This window comes from Penicillium digitatum, chromosome 3 (genome assembly GCF_016767815.1).
Source record: "Penicillium digitatum chromosome 3, complete sequence".
Taxonomy (NCBI): Eukaryota; Fungi; Ascomycota; class Eurotiomycetes; order Eurotiales; family Aspergillaceae; genus Penicillium; species Penicillium digitatum.
The window spans coordinates 2,061,323-2,079,439 of NC_089386.1; the positions used below are offsets into that span (position 1 = coordinate 2,061,323).

General features: G+C 48.9%; 4 protein-coding genes across 4 annotated transcripts; 2 read left to right on the forward strand and 2 right to left on the reverse strand.

Moving 5' to 3' along the window:
• Nucleotides 1–341: 341 nt before the first annotated feature.
• On the forward strand, nucleotides 342–1,045 carry Pdw03_8280 (DUF1348 domain protein; the record flags this gene model as incomplete). The annotated part of the gene is made up of 2 exons (XM_014677936.1): nucleotides 342–421; nucleotides 655–1,045. The coding sequence occupies 2 exons, from the start codon at nucleotides 342–344 to the stop codon at nucleotides 1,043–1,045; spliced, it is 471 nt and encodes a 156-aa protein (XP_014533422.1).
• A 991-nt stretch (nucleotides 1,046–2,036) lies between these two features.
• Pdw03_8281 (Serine/threonine protein kinase (Kcc4), putative) lies at nucleotides 2,037–6,015 on the forward strand (the record flags this gene model as incomplete). The annotated part of the gene is made up of 5 exons (XM_014677937.1): nucleotides 2,037–2,632; nucleotides 2,683–3,411; nucleotides 3,469–5,345; nucleotides 5,397–5,729; nucleotides 5,780–6,015. 5 exons carry the CDS (start codon nucleotides 2,037–2,039, stop codon nucleotides 6,013–6,015), a joined length of 3,771 nt encoding a protein of 1,256 aa, XP_014533423.1.
• Nucleotides 6,016–8,149: 2,134 nt separating this feature from the next.
• On the reverse strand, nucleotides 8,150–9,607 carry Pdw03_8282 (C6 transcription factor, putative; the record flags this gene model as incomplete). The annotated part of the gene is made up of 4 exons (XM_014677938.1): nucleotides 8,150–8,629; nucleotides 8,695–9,036; nucleotides 9,092–9,418; nucleotides 9,491–9,607. The coding sequence occupies 4 exons, from the start codon at nucleotides 9,605–9,607 to the stop codon at nucleotides 8,150–8,152; spliced, it is 1,266 nt and encodes a 421-aa protein (XP_014533424.1).
• A 4,792-nt stretch (nucleotides 9,608–14,399) lies between these two features.
• On the reverse strand, nucleotides 14,400–16,967 carry Pdw03_8283 (TIGR02453 family protein; the record flags this gene model as incomplete). Its single annotated transcript, XM_066101915.1, has 8 exons — nucleotides 14,400–14,438; nucleotides 14,716–14,856; nucleotides 15,527–15,729; nucleotides 15,832–15,902; nucleotides 15,961–15,980; nucleotides 16,120–16,173; nucleotides 16,236–16,351; nucleotides 16,403–16,967. The coding sequence occupies 8 exons, from the start codon at nucleotides 16,965–16,967 to the stop codon at nucleotides 14,400–14,402; spliced, it is 1,209 nt and encodes a 402-aa protein (XP_065956998.1).
• Nucleotides 16,968–18,117: the final 1,150 nt, after the last annotated feature.

An 18,117-nucleotide genomic window follows, 5' to 3' on the forward strand; every position in this document is an offset into this window, starting at 1 on the left:
ACAAGCACCTGGGAGTAAAACTCAGTACAATGTCTACCTACAGCTGACATGGCCAGGGATCTACCCATCAAATCATGTCATTTCTGACATGACGCTAAATCACAAAAAAAAAGATTCATACGTTAACCTTCATCCGTAACATTGGAAGGATTTTTTTTGCGACAGGCAAAACCAATGATTGGTAACAGGACGACCCTGAGGCCCCAGCAACGTTGTGCAGCCTGTGGAGATGACTAAAGCTGTCTACGGGTCCCGCATACGTGTCTTGGTAGAGGGTAAGCTTCCCAACCTTGCAATCGGACAAAGACAAGCTTGACTGCATTTCCCCCGAGATTCCCACCATGACAGATCTTAAACCGCCCTTTACTGAGGAGACTGCGCTGAAGAAAGTCAAAGCAGCCCAGGATATGTGGAATACGAAGTACGTCTCAGATTTCTTGTTTCTATGACCCTTGACAGGCCATGTGTTCGAAAGAAGGGTGTTGAAGGGTTTATCCCTTGCATTCTTGCTAACTTGTATTTGTTTGTCTGTGCGGATCGCCCTGGACACATACGGATAGATCTCAACTGGGAAAGGTCCATCTTGCGTTTGAGATGAACGCAATGTTAGATGACGTAACGATTCTATTGCCTGCTCTGACCATGTGCGAATAGGGACCCCGCCCGAGTCGCGCAAGGATACAGCCCAACATGTATCTGGCGTGTTCGAGATTTATTCTTTACCGGGACAGAGTCCATCGTCGCGTTTTTGGAAGGGAAATGGAAACGCGAGCGTAATTATCGACTTCGGAAGGAACTTTTCGCTTTCCGGGATGATCGCATAGCTGTGCAGTTTTGGTATGAGTTTCAAGACGTGGAAGATGGAATGCGCTGGAAGAGGTGCTATGGATTGGAAGACTGGACATTTGATGAGACCGGGAAGATGTGCAAATGTATGATGAGTGGAAATGATGTCCTGATCGGATCGGATGGTAATGGTGAGGGGAGATGGTTTGCAGATGAGGTTAACGTAAACGATGTACTTATTAGTGAGCAGCACTGGTAATTTTACTAAGAACAGTCATGTGTCTGATGGTAGAATCGGATCAGAGGACGTGATGCTGCTGTAGATCTCCCTCTAAACTGCGTCTGAAAAGGGTACGCTCTGCGGGGCTATCTGGACTCTTAATTTGACCACAAGAGCCGGATATTAAACCGTGAAAAGCTTAGGAATACGGAATGTCTAGCAAAAATTGACCCCTGGACAAACAAAGTGGTCAGTGGTTGATTTGTTACCATGCCCCTTCGTTTGGAGAATGCTATCCGTCGATCGTAACTGATGTTGACAATGAGAGCATTGTACGAGGCTACGCAGAACGAATTCATCTGAGTCAGGACCCAAGGTCATTCTACAAAACAAAAAAAGGGGGAGATCCTTCGTTATAGCCGCCAGTCGAGGGAAGGAAAAACATGGGAAAGTGGGAATAGTGGCATAGAACTTTGAGTAGTTCTGCCTCGGCACAACTGAAAGATCAATTAACACAATAAAACCAGGCAAACATGCCTACATGAAGTCAAACAGGGCCTCGTAGATAGTAAACAGTAAACAACAACAATGGTCATGGACATTCCAATGGGAAGATAGGAATCTTTCTCATTCCAGTCCAGCCGAAGTATGCCAACCACTTGTCCTTCATGAAAATTGGCAGTTCCGATATTTTGTCCTCTTGTGTTTTCATCTCAGTTTCAATCAAGCTTTGTCGCTGGAGGTCTTTTCTGTTCCTTCGCCCGTTGCATCTAGAATCGACGATGTGGTGTTGACCTTCCCTTGTCACTCTTTAATTTCTCTGATTTCTTGACAGAAGACTTTGGAGCCGTTCTTTACCCCAAACTTCGTTTCTTGGGCGCTCAAAAAGAGTTGTGCAGTTTTTTTTGCGTTCGACATAATTCTCTGTGCGTTGGCCATTGATATCTTTGTTGACGAAAGGTCAGCTAATGGGAGTCTAGATTGACAACGAATCCCCCAACTCGCCAACACGTCCTACAGTACCTCCACCATGGACCAGATAATGTCCGATGTCAGTGACCATCAGAGGAGGCGCCAGCCCTTGAGAGATGTGTCAAGCCGGATGAACAACCCCAAGTCGCCAAAGGTCGAAACACCGCGCCTGAGGATCCAGGAATCCGAGCAGCTGAAGAGTCCTGACCGGATGTCCTTTCTAATGACTCCAACTCCACAAAGAAACAAGGAAAACGAGTTCCTCTCCGTGGCTAATGACCTACAACCAGACTCGGCCCGCAACTCCATCATGTCTGCCGCTTCCCTTCTGTCACTCAAGGGGAAAAGGAAAACACATGTGGGACCATGGCAGCTGGGGCGGACACTGGGGAAGGGTGCCACTGGACGGGTTAGACTAGCCAAGCATGCTGTCACCGGACATACGGCCGCGATTAAGATCGTTTCGAAAAAGTCCGCTTCGATGGTTCAGAGTGAGAGTATCGCTGCAATGGATCGTAACATAGGAAATTTCCCTGCCAATCCTGCCACCAGACAAATGCCCTGTGGAATTGAACGCGAAGTGGTCATCATGAAGTTGATTGAACATCCAAATGTGATCAGTCTCTATGATGTTTGGGAAAACCGCGGAGAATTGTTCGTACCGACCACCTTCAAAATTGAAAATGTGCTAACGCAATTTTTAGGTATCTTGTCCTTGAGCACGTAGAGGGTGGAGAGTTGTTCGATTATGTATCACACAATGGACCTCTACCAGAAGAAGAGGCAGTGCGACTGTTCCGACAGATCATTGCGGCCCTAGGGTATTGCCACCGTTTCAACATCTGTCACCGGGATTTGAAGCCGGAGAACATTTTGCTTGATGCAAATCACAATGTGAAGCTGGCTGATTTCGGTATGGCCGCCCTACAACCTGCAGGCCACTGGTTAAACACTTCGTGTGGCAGCCCTCACTATGCAGCACCGGAAATCATCTACGGCCGAAAATATCGCGGTGACAGAGCAGATATGTGGAGCTGTGGCATCATTCTCTATGCACTTTTGACTGGTTATCTACCTTTTGATGGAGGCGACTTGGGAAGCACGCTGCGACTTGTGAAGAAAGGAGACTACATGATCCCTTCCGAGTTGAGCCATGAAGCTGCCGATCTGATCCAGCGTATCCTCCAGAAACGCCCAGAGGATCGTATATCCATGCAAAACATTTGGCTGCATCCACTGTTAACCAAATACGAAAAGCTTCATAATGCCATGGTTGATCACTACGTCGGCCCACCTCCCGCTTTGTCAGTGAAGGATTGCGGACAAACCCTGTCCTGTCAGCAAGACATTGACCTCGACATCCTTCGCAATCTGCAAACATTGTGGCATAATGTCAAGGCCGACGACCTGATTCAAAGGCTTCTCTGCATTGAGTAAGTACTATCTATTAAGCTTCAAAGTCACTTCTATGATGCTAACAAACCCCTCAGACCGACCCACGAGCGGATGTTCTACAACGCTTTGGCAAAATTCCGTGACGAACAGCTGGAGAACTACCAAGGACAGCCTCTAGAGTACTCAGCTAGTGACTATCACCACATCTCTCGACCCGGTGGGAGAGTTCGTCGAGGCCGCAGCCAGACAGGTCAAGGCAGCTCCAAGCGCCGCACTCAAATCTCATCTGTCAAAGACTTCCCCCGTCCCCTCAGCTACTTGCAGGAACCGATGTCCTCCGGTACTACGGCGAGCTATGATCCATACAGGTCACCCGTTCACAGTGGCACAACGTCTGAAGCACAGTATACTCATGTTATTGTCCATCGACAGTCAACAGAGCAGTCTCAAGCTATTTTATCGTCGCCTAGGGTGAAGCCTCCCCCTCCCATTGCGGAGGAGCAAGAGCCAGAGGAATCAGGTGGGCCCGATGAATCCCCATTTACTGTTCTCCAGAAGCGTAAGCACGGGCCGAGTTCCATGAAGTCTTTCGTCTCTTCGAAAGTGCCTCACTCCAGTTCCCGTGCTCCGGGATTGTCCACACACTCCATGAGCTATCGTCGTAATGTCTCCTTCCACCACGCTCGCAACCGCTCACATGGATCCACAACTGCCAAACCCAAGAAAAGGAAGATTGCTCCATCAAATCAACAGAATGATGTGAGGAGGTCACCGAGCACCTGCAGCTTGCAAATTATGACTGATGCCGTCGATCTACTTGACATGCCAAGCAGCCCACCCCTGCCAGCACAGCCAACCGTGGTTCGAGCTAATGGTCCGAAGGTCAAGAGTCTGGGGCAAGTCAGAAAGGTTCGCGATACAGACTACACGTGGAGGGAGGACACTCGAAATGTCTCCCATGAGCTGAGCCAGATCTGCGAAGAGGCATTCAATGGAAGCTCTGTTACAACCATTCGCACCACCAGCTGTGGATCTGGATACGAAACTCCGGGGACTCCAGTCTCTATGGCAAGCCCTGAGCAAGTTAAGCGGAGTTCGACGATCCCGGTGTCTCATTCTTCCCAGGAGTCATCTCGGTCTTACAATATCAAGGAGCTTGTTGAAACACGTCAAAAGCTTATTGAGCACAGCCGGGGTCGAAAGGACAACGTTCCCGCTTATCTTTCTGGTGTCATCAGTCATCTAGATCGCTTGATCAAAGAAGACCAGGCCCATAATGGTACGGGATTGCAGCTGGATGCAGCATGTTGCCAAGATCCCTTCTTAAGTTCGCCAAAAGAGGCCATGCTCCCTGTTATCAATGAGAATTGCGCAAGCACTCTCCGCGACCCCAGTGAGGCCTGTTTACGGTCTCAGCAAAAACCAGGAACTTACCTCGCTTCGTCCCAGGGCGATGCTAAGGCAACCATTCGGATGGTCCCCCATAGCTCACTCCCATCCATGGAGGAAGTCAAGCCCCTAACCATTCGTAAGAAGAACTATAGCAAGTTCGCTTCATCAGATGTTCATGAATTTGCTATGGGTGACCCCACGGGTGGCAGTTTGAACTCTTCCATTGGATCTCGACACGCTGCTCAATCTAGTGGACTGGCTCCCATCGAAGAGATTCCTCTGTCCCCCAAGAAATCAACAGCTCGTGCTCCTGAAGGAAAGAAATGGTCATGGTTTAAGAATCGTTCTCAGGGCTCTGATAATTCCTCTGCTCTTCCACTCAAGGACGGCCATCTCATCACTCCCAGTGGAGGCACGACTGTGCACCATCCAATCACCTTCCAGCCCACTTCTTCTTCAAAGGAGGAGCCCGTAGAGCGAGTCCCAAGACGAAAAACTTCTATGGATCGCTTTGGCGGTGGCTTTTTCAAGAAACTCTTGACCAAAAAGACCACCCAAAACATGGAAGAATCTCCTTCTCGTGAGTTTTAGCACTAATCACTTTGAGCTCTTCGTTCTAACCTATCTACAGACAATGAGAGAGACCTCCAATCCACGCCAACTAAGGATAATCGTCACTCCTCCCTGATTTGCAAGGGACTTGCAGATACCGATAGTTCCGTTGAAGCTGATGATACCCAAAACCCACCCCACCACAAGCGCCGCTCCATTGCCAACCACAACTGGCTCGCCCGGGTTTTCCAAATCAAGCCTGCTACCCAAGTTATTGCGCTCAATACATCAAAGGTGAAGGGACGCAAGGAGCTCTATAAACTACTTCGCGAGTGGCGGGATTTCGGTATGGAGGATGTGTACCTGGACAAGACCAACAGCATTGTGCACGGTCGTGTCAGCGAAGCCAATTGTAAGTCACTCCTCTGATCCGATTCGACACCTATTCTAATCACTGTTTAGTCCTCCATCTTCGAGAGGTTGAGTTCACTGCCGAGTTTTACACTGTCCTCGAGCACGGCCTCCAGGCCAACCTGAGCTTGGTGCGCTTTAAACAGGAGCGTGGCGCCGCTTCATCCTTCAACAAGGTCGTTGAGACTGTACAGAGCACACTCATGCGTCGCGGCATGGTTGTTGAAGACCCATCTCGTGCAAAGAAGATGGCGCGCGTTCTTGACTCAGTCCCGAACTACCGTTAAGTTGTGTTATTTCACAATCCATTTCCTTGACATTTCCGAGATTTTTGCCATGAAGTTTATACTTCAAATACCACCGTTAATCAACTATCGTCTCTCGCTTTCCAACATTGCTTTCGCAATACACCCTCCAGCATGTTGCGTTCCAGCCCCGCAAAAGCAATTCCTTTGCATTTCATGACGTCTGATCATTCACATCCACACTCGTTTTCATCTCATGTAAGACCCGGCCACCACACAGCGGTAGTAGTACAGGTCACACTCCTGGGTCTGTCTTATTTTCCCCCTCAACTATCTCTTTTGTCTGTCAGGCACTTTGTCTACTTGTTAATCATCCTTTTCTTTTCAGACTTTGTGGTTTTATTTCTGGATTCCTAGGCTCCTTATTCATTCTTCCATTCTAGCAGATTCTCTAATCGATATTTTTGCTTACATTTCCGGTCTTTGGACTTCAGCTACTCGGCAAAATGCTTAATTTTGCCGAGTCTGTGCCCCAGCTATGCCCTCGATGTTCTACAGAATACAAGCTTGAGGAAAAAATTTCCGTTCACTACAATTGAATCCTGCCATTGTAGTCGTTGTCTTAGAAACCGTCCACGCATTATCTTATTCTCCACGCCTACCTACATAGTAATCCTAAATCCTCCGTTCAGATTAGGGCAAGTCACGTGGTGGGTCCGTACGATGTACCTCTGTCGGTGCATGTGCCCCTTCCCGGTTTACATTGCATATACGCACATATGGGGTCTAGATAGCATGCTAGAGGGGGTAGGTGCATGATGTAGTATGGAAAGAATGCAATACTCGGCCTCTATTATGCAGCCAAGATTGCCCCTTTGCAGGGACAAACCTTATAGCCAATAGTTCTGTTTTCCAAGAGAAGCCACTAACGCCTCCGAAACTCCACTCTCAATCAGAACAGAGAATAGGGGGAGTAAGAAAAATACCCTGAATAAAGATAGCACTAAAAAATTTGCACTAGTCCAGATCGGATCGGATCGGATCTGTAGACCTAGGGAGGTTTACTCGGGACAATTCGCATGGTAGAATTTCATCAGAAAGCGCTCAGAGATTCAAGACCTCAACGGTTAGTGGAATAGCATGCGACAACGACTAAATAGCAGAAAGAGTGATCAAACAACCTCCAGATATAGGTATAAGCAGATACTTAAAAACGAAAGACAGGCAACACGTTAAGTCAGGACTTCAAAAAAGATCAAAACAGTTTCAAAGATTATAATCAAGGCAAAGGGAAATAAATTATGACACAGCCGACCCACGTCTGTTAGTTGCGTAGGCGAAAAACACATGGCCACACATACATCATAAGAGATGCTTAGGAGTAAGAAAGAGACGAATGCCTTCCCAATGATGTTAAACTTGAATGAAGAACATCAGTAAAGCACAAAAGCTGTCAAAAGTGCAAAATTGTGATGAGTGTAAACGAGACAAAAACAAATACCCCACCCGGAATTTAAATAACAATGCAGACAATGTCTCCGGCCCCGTAGCTGGGAATTGAGTTCCACGGGGTAAAAAAAAGCCGGGGAGAGTGTGAGATCTGATGACGTCCATATTGCATTCATGCCGGACTCTCATGACATGTGGGTTAAACCAATAGAAACCAGAACATAAACTGTATGCACCTGGAAACCATGTCAAAGCACTCTGCGAGAAATTGCAACTCTTGGATTTGCGATTATTCAGATATCGAGGCCGAGACCAATCGAAAAAAAGAGAGAAAAAAAAAGAAGTGGAAGTAAAAGGTCATATGCCGATAGATCCAGAGTCCATATATCTGGAAGTTTCAGTTTAAAATTCAAATTCATGCTCATGAATCTCGTGGGTTCGCATTTTGTGATCTTGAAATAGATCAGAGAGGGACGTCCTTGTCGCGTTCATCGTCTAGGTACTCGTCATTGTCTGGAATGTCTTTCCGAACCTCCCCTTGCAGCCTAATGCAACGGTCCGACGAGACTTCAAATCTTCCAAATTCCAGCACTCGGAACATAGCTCTCGGACCGTGTGGCCAGCACACGGTTTATTCGAATAGTCATCATTCCTCACCGGTAGCGTACCGCATTCTTCATGCGTTTTCCGGTTTTCATTTGGATGTCGAATACCAGTTTGAAAATTGCTATTGCGGGCCTCGGCGATTCAGCGCATTGAGCATGTTACTATCCGTGCTGGAGCGGCCATGGGAATCGCCAGGGTTCAGCATGTCGCGCACGTTCAAACCACCTCGTTGCGAGCCACCAGGGGTAGAGGTAGGCGGTGGCGTCACAACCCCTGGCTGAGGAGTACCACTTGACTTAATTGGCGCGCTGCCCTGTTGAGCCTGGACTGGGGGTACGCTGACCTGGTGTGGAGTCATAGGCGCCTGGTGGGGATGCATAGGTGGGAAGGGTGAGCCGTGAGGTGAGGAGGAGGGGCGTGCATCGTAGTTGTAAGCCGATGGCGGCGAGGTGCGTCGATCGTGGACAGGCGGAGGGGGATATGCGTAAGGGCTCGGCGTAGTGTGAGTTTGATATCCTGGAGCAGACCCAGCGGGCGTCACGGGTGCCAGATTGGTTGGATCGGGGTACTCAAATCCGGAGTTGGAGCCTCGACGGTGTCTCTGCACATCACAAAATTAGGTCTCTCCCTCTCTTCCTATTACCAGAGGGGGGATGGTGGCCTTACCGGATCGGACATGGTTGACGCAAGGGGCAGCGGAGCACCATCCATGGGAGGTCGCCCGTTTTGATAGTACATCCCTTGAGGCGGCGGCAAGGTGGTCTCTGGGCCCTGTGGCTGCTGTTGAGGGGGCAGAGGCTGTCCGTGAGCGCCGTACAGGACAGGCGGTCCACCGCGGCCCCCTGGTCCTGGTCCATTCTGTCCAGGTCGTAGATGAGGGTAGGCGGTGTGGGCTGGCACAAAGGCTTGGGTTTGCGAAGAGACCGGAGTGAACATGCAGTCTTGGTTGAATCGAACGCAGTTGCTGCACCGTCCATCTGCGGAGGTCTCGAATCCCGAGCAACGAATCTACCGGGCAAAAATTAGCGAGTGGTAACTTGTGGGTAGAGAGGTATCCCCGTACCTTCCGACGCCGACAGTACCGGCATGCAATAGCCGTTCGCTGTCGTGGAGCAGCTGCTTGGTAAGGCGCTTGTCCTGCCTGGGGTCCATATGCATCGGCACGATAAGGACCCGGTGGAGGTGGGAGACGGTAAGGATCTTGCGTCCCGTGGATAGCATTCATCGCTTGTGGATGCGGGTATCTTGGATCTGGATACTGCGCCGGGGAGTATTGTGATGGGGCGTACTGCGGAGGAGGGGGGTACTGCGATGGCGCGTATTGTGCGGGTGGGGGATATTGGTAGGCACGGTCTTGTTCAGGTGGTGGAGGGTAGGAAGTTGGCGGATACTGTGAAGCTATCAGCAACCGCAGCCACAGCCAAGTCACAGTCCTTTAAACTTGCTCTGAGACAGTACATACTGGATAGGAAGCCTGATCATCCGGATTGTTCCACTGGGTGGCTCTGGGGTCCCTAGGATCTCTTGGGTCTCGAGGATCCTGGCGGTTAGGGTCGTGATCATTGGGATTGCCCGACATTGGTGTTGTTGGGAAGAGTAAGACGAGATGAGTCAAGGATGCAGGGATGTGACGTCGAGTTATTGAAAAAGGGATTTCGAATCACACGAACAAAGTGAGCATAGCGCAGTCACGCAGGGGAAGGGGAAGAAGGGCAGATGCAGGCAGATCCCAAAAAGAAAACAGAAAAAAAAATGGAAATTGGGAAGCAGAAGGGGGGGGAAATAAGAAAAGAGAAAAGAAACAGAAAAGAAAAAAAAGAGAACCTCGGTGATTATGACGTGAGCAGGTATAAATAAGTGAAAACCCCACGACAAGATAAGCAGAGAAGGGAAGAAGAAAAAGAAGCTCAGATCGGAATGGGCAGAGAATAAAGGAAATAAATTGAATTGAATTATTTGATTGGAAAAGCACAGGGGAATTTTTAGAGAACGGGGTGGAGCCCGGGCAGCGCGGGCTAAAGCGGCGCCAGTGACCCATAGACATGGAGGGGGGATTGTTATACAGTGTATCTATACACCCGTGGACGGGATTGTATGCATCAAGTTTGTGTGTCCAAGTCGAATACACACATCGATACGTCGAGTACGATGACCTTACCTTACGCTTTCATTTCGTCAAGTGAAACATGGGAGACAAGACTTGGAACCATGGATGTGAATCTAGGGTACCAGATTCCCGTTGCTATGAAGCCGTGCGCGGCGACCGCCTTTTTTTTTTTTTTTTTTTTATGTCTTCTTCAACTAGCAGTAGCGCCCGACAATGACTTTCCACGTTTTCGTCACTCCACAGTGCTACCGGAACAATATATCTACAGAGTGAAATTAAAAAAGTTCTACGTGACCAGAAAGATTGATTCAACTATCAAAATTGACATCATCAATGTGGCAGGTGACCTCTCATTTGCATGGACCAGTCCCTGCACGTCAATTCCTCCGAGTGACCCTTGCTGCGTAACCCGTCCAAGGACGAACGACCGCCTCGGACCGTAGTCGCACAACCGCAACCGGCCCCGCGGAACCAGGATCATTTTCCATGGCGATGGGCTCGGGTCGGGGCGATACATTCCTATGCATATGGGGTTGGTTGGATTGCGTTGCATTTAGTTTTTTTTTTTTTCATTCCAACCCTTTCATGATATTGTTATACAAACTACCCTGGGCTTTCTTGCCTTAGCCAGGACTACCTAGTTCATCTGAGTACATGGGACTACTGCATGTACCTAGGTACTATGAAAGAAAAATTCAAGCGGTGAAAGTGTGGCGATCAGACTTCAGCTGAGGGAGTGGGATTCAGCCGGACCACTCGCCACTCTTCAACACGGATGGGGCATCCTCAGGAAGACGAAACTTGGATGGGAATAATGGCGCAAAGTCACTGGAAGAAAAATTGTGGCGAGAGCGGATCCCTTTCTGTAGAATGTACCTGGCTTCGGAGGAAAAGAGGGAGAGAACGTAGGGGGTGGAGTGCCCTAAGTTCCCAGGGCTGTAGCACTGGATCCGGAAAGTCCATAATGAGCCAAGGTAACCTGCATTAGCGCTGCGTTGACAGGGCGGGTTCCTTGTCTAAAGAGCCACAGCCACGTTGTTAGGGGGGGGACTATTTAGCGTGTGCCGTATGCCCCGTCACCGCCAGTCCCTGGTGAAATTTTCAGCACAGGTCATCTACAGAAAATGTGGGTTTGAGATATAGTGTGAACAATAGCGGGTAGTCACAGCGACGGAAAAGGAAATACAAGCCCACAGTCTCAACCATGGATTGGATTAAATATGTATCCAGCAGCTTGTAACAATACAACATACGAGTACCATTGCGCAGGATTAATCAATCAGGTTTCGGGGTACTTGTCCCACGGGCCGCTCCGGCCTACCCGCCGATCTATGCATGTGTGCCATCTGGCAAAAATACGCTATTTGTTACAGTACAGTATGTGTCGACGTCTCAAGAACACATTTGAGTTCTAGTCTATCATTTTAGGTTATCACCCAGTCACATTAGATATTTATACGCGTGATGTGATTATAGGAACATCTGCTATGAAAAGGTACTTGTGCTGTTCGGTTGAGACTTCCGTTTTCATCAACACAGTACCCTGTGAGTAATACGGAGTAAAACGGTGTAAATGGAGTACCAATATACGATAATCTTTTCAGGCCACGTTTTTCGAACCCAATCGACTGCATTGCCGTCCGCGTCTTTCCGTTCCCCACTCTCGGGCGTGGCCTGTTCAGCTTCCAAGGTTTGTCCCTCTATTCTAGCGTACTCTTCGGAGAATCTCTAAGATCCACTCGATCCAAAGATTCTGGCCACTCGATGCTGTTTGTCCTCCTAGCTGTCCTCAAAACTAGCCCTTATGACAGGGACTGAGCGCGCGCTGCTTGTCGAAACAGAAAGCCGAACGCTAGAGGAACCCATTCCAACCGGGCTTTTTTTTTTTGTAGGCTGCGACGTTCCATCGAATTTTTTATTTTTTTTTTCATTTTTCAAAATAATTAACATGATGCTTTTTCTGGTTTCAACTTCCTATTTGGGGAAAAAAAAATTTCGACTTTCTTTTCAGATTTTCTCTTCGTGCCAATTCCAAGGTTTCTATTAGCCATAAATCCCCTCCTTTACCCACACGGGAGCGCGTCTATCAGCAGGGATGGAGACGGGTCGGGCACTAATAGGCGCAGCCCGCATGTCGTTACAGTCACGGGAACACCATAAGCACCAATATAGTAATGATGGGTACAAAAAAACAATAGGGAAGCAAGGTCTGTGCTGTGATCTGACGTGGCGGGGGTCTTTTTCTGCACTCAGCCGGAACGAGGCAGTGCTTTCAAAGTCGGTGTACAACGAACTCGAACGTGCAGGTCGTGTGATGAGAGATGCCTGATGACTACCTGATCCTGGGAAAAGTATATGCAAGATCGGCAAGTCATTACCTAGCCGCCTTTTAATCTTTCTTTGCTCTGTTATTCGTTCTCTCGTTAGCTTGAGCAAGTTTCTCTTTTTTTACTATGTGATTCGCGTAATGGGCGCATCTGATTGGTGCTTCCCCCCATCGTGTCTATACCTCGTCACACAGGTGAGACCAAGATTGGGACCGCCATGCTGCACGCTAGACCTCCCCAACTCTATTCGGGCGCCATTCGGGAGACAAAGCGAGTCAACCTCACCTTACTTTTTCTGGATGCTGCTTGCCAAGCGGGTTTTCGGGATCGTGCGTGAAGCTAGTGACTTTGACATATAGATTTCATGCGCAGCTTAACTAATCCTATTTGCTTTTTCAAGTGCCAATTGCTTCTCTGGGCTTGCTTTAAACTTTTCGCATTTGAAACTAGCTAGGTGATTCCAGTTGGATTGGAGTTTGGGTGTGATTTTCATACAAAGGCAACTAGGGTGTCGGTATCACCAAGCTAACAACTGCAGATGCCTCATAAAATCGACCGACTCTCTCAAGGTTTCCAAGGTCGATCCCCGCACACCGAGCCGTCTACCTTGATCTCTGGGTTTAAGTTGATTGGCCGTTCCAGGCTGACAAACATTCAGCCCGTCGATGCACCAGAACTAAACAAACAAAACAGATTGACAAGTGATTATTTCTACCCTACAACATAACCGTTAATACAGAGAATCTCTTTGTGATTTGCAAGTAACAACATGATCGAGGTTCTTCGGGGCTCAGTTCCCAATACTTGTGGAAATGACAAAATTGGGTTTGATACGTGAAGATCCATGGTGATGTACGTACTAGTATTCAGAACACAACCCATGCCATAGCTGCTTAATTACATGTGTCGCAGAGAGCAGAATTTTGAATTGATACATGACCACTAAGACATGCTAGACTGATACCCGTGGACCCTGCTTAAAATCACCAAGACGAACGGTGTTGACCGAAAACCAAAACCCCGAAATGCGTACGAAGAAACAGAACAATACCACTCAGTCAAATAAATGGAGTCCATTCCAGAGAAGGAAGGTGCTCATCTCAAAGCCCAAAATCTGGGCCGGCGGAGTAAAACCATCCGGGCCTCAATCCACATTGCCTGCAGGCCCATTTTTAGCCTAGCGGGCATGCCCGACAACGGGCCGAACGCGGGCGCTTGCGGTGGCGATATCATGCGCGTCAAGTGAGTGGTTCATTTAATTTTGAAATTTTCGAGTCCTTTCGTTTACTTAACTTTGTCGCACATTCGGTTCTTGATATGAGAAGAGTGGTAGATTGGGGGGGGAAAATGTTAAATTCCATATAGTACATGAGGCATCGCAGCCATTGAGTGCTAGCACGGGTAGCAGGATTGCGTCGAAGTGTTTAAAACTGTTCATGTGTCATGTTGAGGGGAAAGGGCAGTGGTAGTGTCTCAATTTGGAGCGTTACCCGTGTACTGTGGTCCTATGCGGTTTTCAGCGGTGCGGTAGTGCAGCAACTACTCCGTAGAGGGGATGTGACTGCAGAGCAAGTGTTTGGGACGTTATTTGGTCTCGCACCAGTGTTAGGCGTGCAGCAGCAACCCAGGAAACGCGGCGGGGACCGACGAAAGAAGCCATGTGCAGGAGGCGTCAAGGTGGGGGATGGCATCCCGGGTTTAAGTCGAGGAGTTGCCAGAGACAAAAGACCCGAGCTAAAAAATGTCGAATGAGAAAAATAAAAAAATAGCGAAATTCGGCAGGTAACAAATACGAACAACTACTCCGTACATCCCACAACTCTCATACAACGCACATGCTCGGAAGCAAAGGGAGGTGAAACAGAACACAGATCTCTCACCCCCTCCCGTCCGAAGCCATGTAGGCACCGGTAACTTTCCCCAATTATGTCTCGAGGTCACTGATCGGGCATCACCACACTGTTGAGATACGTCACCTGTTCAAGAGACGAGAAGCGGTCAGCAATACAAGTACGCATAAAGGTTATTATCTTAACATCCTTCCCATCCTGTCGAAGCGGGAAGAAAAAAGAAAAAGGAAAGGGAAAAAAAAGGAAGAAAAAAACAATGATAGTGACACCAGCGCTGATTTGAGTGGGTAATAGGGACGGCTAACACCGCCAAAGTGGCTAGCTCAGAAGGGAAAACAGACTAGTTAAGAGGGGGGAAGGAAACCGGCGGGAAAGGGGATCGATAGATTGGAAAAAAGCTTACGAAAGGTTCCATGACCCCAACCAAAGCAGCAATCTTCTCTTGAGCATCGTCTCCAGTGAGTTCCTCGTCCGAAATGGGCTTTCCAATAGTAAAACTGCGTAGTCGAAGTAATTTGATGTTCTTGTTGTCAGCCTCGTAGCCCTACATGGAAAGGAGTGTCAGCGGAAAGGAAATCTCATCCATGGATCAGACGTGGAGCCTGGCGCATTAATGAACCATGGAACCAAACTCGACGGCGTGATAACAAATCCCCTTCCAGCAAGTGCGATTCCCCCATTGAGATCAGCCAAATTGCTCGGGTTCCATGGTTACGGTTCGGGAAAACTGGCCTGAAACGGCTTGGCCTTTCCCGTAACCCCGTGCGCCACATCTCTTTCGTTTGGTTTGAAGAACTTGGGACACTTGTGGAAACTCTTGGGTTCTTAGAATCGTCATGTGCCAGATCTCTGCCATCTTCTGGAGGAGCCGTGGTCGCACCCAGCAGTCCGACCAAGGAATCTCTTGGTCCAGAAAGATCTGGTCTCCATGATCTCATTGGACCATTGCCACTTGGGCATAAGCCTTGGACACACGAAGATGGAAGTGACTTCCGTTCCCAAAACCAACCCCGGTCGGACCATCGATGAAACATCGATGGCGACCTTGTGTTCCCTGCCACAAGAATTTCGCGTCCCAGCCCATAAATAATAAACGAACAGCTGACGATGCAACCGAAGCACAACACGAAGGACCGAAGGAGGAAAATCCGTCTCAATGGACAATACACTCCACATTGCAGTGAGGGGGCAATAGACAACAGAAAACGGCATACCTTGGGCTTCGTTTTGAGAGCAGACTCCCTATTGTGATGCACAAAAGCGTCCACAACCGCATCGTCATCGTCGGGCGCTCCCTTCAGAAATTTACGACGCATATCCGGCGCCCGGAGCACGTCCTTTAAGCCAGCCGAGTTCTCATCGATATCCTCTCGCAGCAGTGCAAGTGGCTCTGACTCGGGGTTCCACAGACCACATCCTGTACATAATGTGGTATTAGCCGCATTAGCCGCAATGGATTGGGATCACAAAATGAATGGATAGCGATGACGACGGTGGAAATCAGCTGGAGACAACCTACCAATAGAACAAGTGCCTGGCTGGAAATGCACATAGTATGCTGCATACGGGCCCTTCCTACCAGTCCGAGACCTGCACCATGTTTAGTGAATTGTTTCTTCCAAAAAAGGCATCGAACATGGATGCTTGCCAGGCAGCAGAGAAATGCGTCTATACATCTTGAGTCAGCACAAGCACCGCTAACGAGCCCACAGCACCACACGCACACCCGCTGCATATACACATACACGCCAGGCACAGCAAAAGGGATCCAAAAGGGGGGGGGGGGGGGGGAGGGGGGGTCGCCTACCTTGTACGGAAGTGGATTCTTGCTGAAGCGCAAATCCCTGTGAATGCGAATTACCTGGAGCAAACTTTCGTGAGCGCTGGGGACAAGACGGAAGACAGGAATATTCTCAAGCCTACCAGGTCCTTCACAGGAAGTTCGGGAATTGTAGTGTCTACCTCTACAATCTTCGGTGTGAGGGAACCCACGAATGTCTCGAAGTCCTTCTTTGCCGCGCGATAATCCGCATCATGCGCTACGCAAATCAGCCAGCAACTTGATAACCGGGGTGTGTGTGCGACCTCACCTTTTAGCCATTGGCGGTCATTATTACCAGCCAGATCGATCAAAAACAGTCTGGTATTGGGATGCAGCGTCTCATCCTGGTACGGGGTTTTCCCCGCGTCTCGGGCCTTGGGCTTAGCGATGATAACTTCTTGCCCGGGCTCCAGACCCGCTCTAACGCCTTCGCGCCAGAGCTCTTTGCCTTTGATGCTGTCGTTTCCGCTGCTAGCGCTTTGTCGTTGCTTCCCCCTCGCGCTGAATTTCTTCTTAGCGTCCTCGTCGGTGTCGGAGAATTCTTCCGGCTCCACTTCGTCGGCCGGGGATTCCTCCTTTGGTTCCTCGTACACAGAGCCAGAGGATTCCCCCACAGAGGCATCGGAGTCCGTGTCAGGCTCGTCCGAGTCTTCGGGCTCGAAGTACTTGCTTTTGCTGGCCGTGGACTTTGCCTGGTGAAGGGACAGCTCAACGTTTGACTTGACCCGTTTGACCCCTGGTTCGCCAGCGGACAGCCTGGCTGAAGCGCGTCGCTTTGGCGCCGTAGGCGCTCCAGGCGACGTAGGATCAGGCCGACACGACCGTTGAGGCATGCTTAGATAAATTGAATGAAAGTAATCGAACTTGGCAGAGGCCCCTTCTTCTATGCGTCGGAGAGTTTCAAACTTCCGATGATTTATTTGGACGTCAAGAAAAGCAGAAAATAAGCAAAATAGTTGTCGACGAAGGTAAAAGTGATAAATCGATTCCAAACCAAACAAAAGGGCCCGCATGCCTTAAAAACCGGCTGCTGTAACAAACGGCTCCGCTTTTAGTACTGGCGCCATTACGTGGGGGGATTTTTTTTTCTCCCCGCCCTCAGATCCATCAACTGTATCAGGTGTTGAAACCCGAAGAATGTCAAATTTCATACGGCTTCACTCTTTGGTCCAAACAATGAGTAAATGTTCATACCTCAATGATCGTTTTGGGCTGACCATCTCTAGTAGGGTGGTCGTTCTTGCATTGTATATTGTGATGGCATGGCGCCCGAAACAGACGAAGACCTTGCACTCGGTGTGGCACGCTTTTATCATGAGAATTTTGGTACATCTCGTCAATTTGAAAGAGGCTGTTACGTCTTGCGACGGGAAGTGTTAGCCGTGCCTCCGGGTCACTAATAATTCAATACAACTCCCCCAACAACTTAGCTAGTCCCGACCTAGGCCCTTGAATGAGCAGTAATCATACTTCATTATGCCTAGTCCCCTCTTTTCAGCCGTGTCTCTTCTGTCTCTTTAATCACATTGTAGCCCGCGCTCGTTTGGTCTCTTATCAAGAGTCGGTTGTTCGCTGTCCTGATAATGAGAACTCTGCTGGTAGCAGCTGAGCTCTGCTCCCCCAAAGCTTGGTCACAGATATATCCTTTGAGATTTGCCGGCAAGTATTCGTAGGCGTGTCGTCAGGACTGACCACGATGAGTGACCGGATTTTTGTGGTTTGTAAAATATATAGTCCCATCATCAGGATGCAAGGAGGAAGATCGGGAGTATAATGAACCCGAGAGGAGACGATGATGCGCTCAGAAACAGACAGCGAGCAGGAAACTAAAACCAGTGAAGGGCTGGCCTACTTCGACAGCCTCCCGGCATCAAAGAGGTGATGAAGGAGCACCTGATCAACCTTCCGTTAGTGTCCTGCTACCTAATCTTGATCAGCCTTACACTGGTGTTTTACAGCATGCATGTTGCCGCATAGCCTACA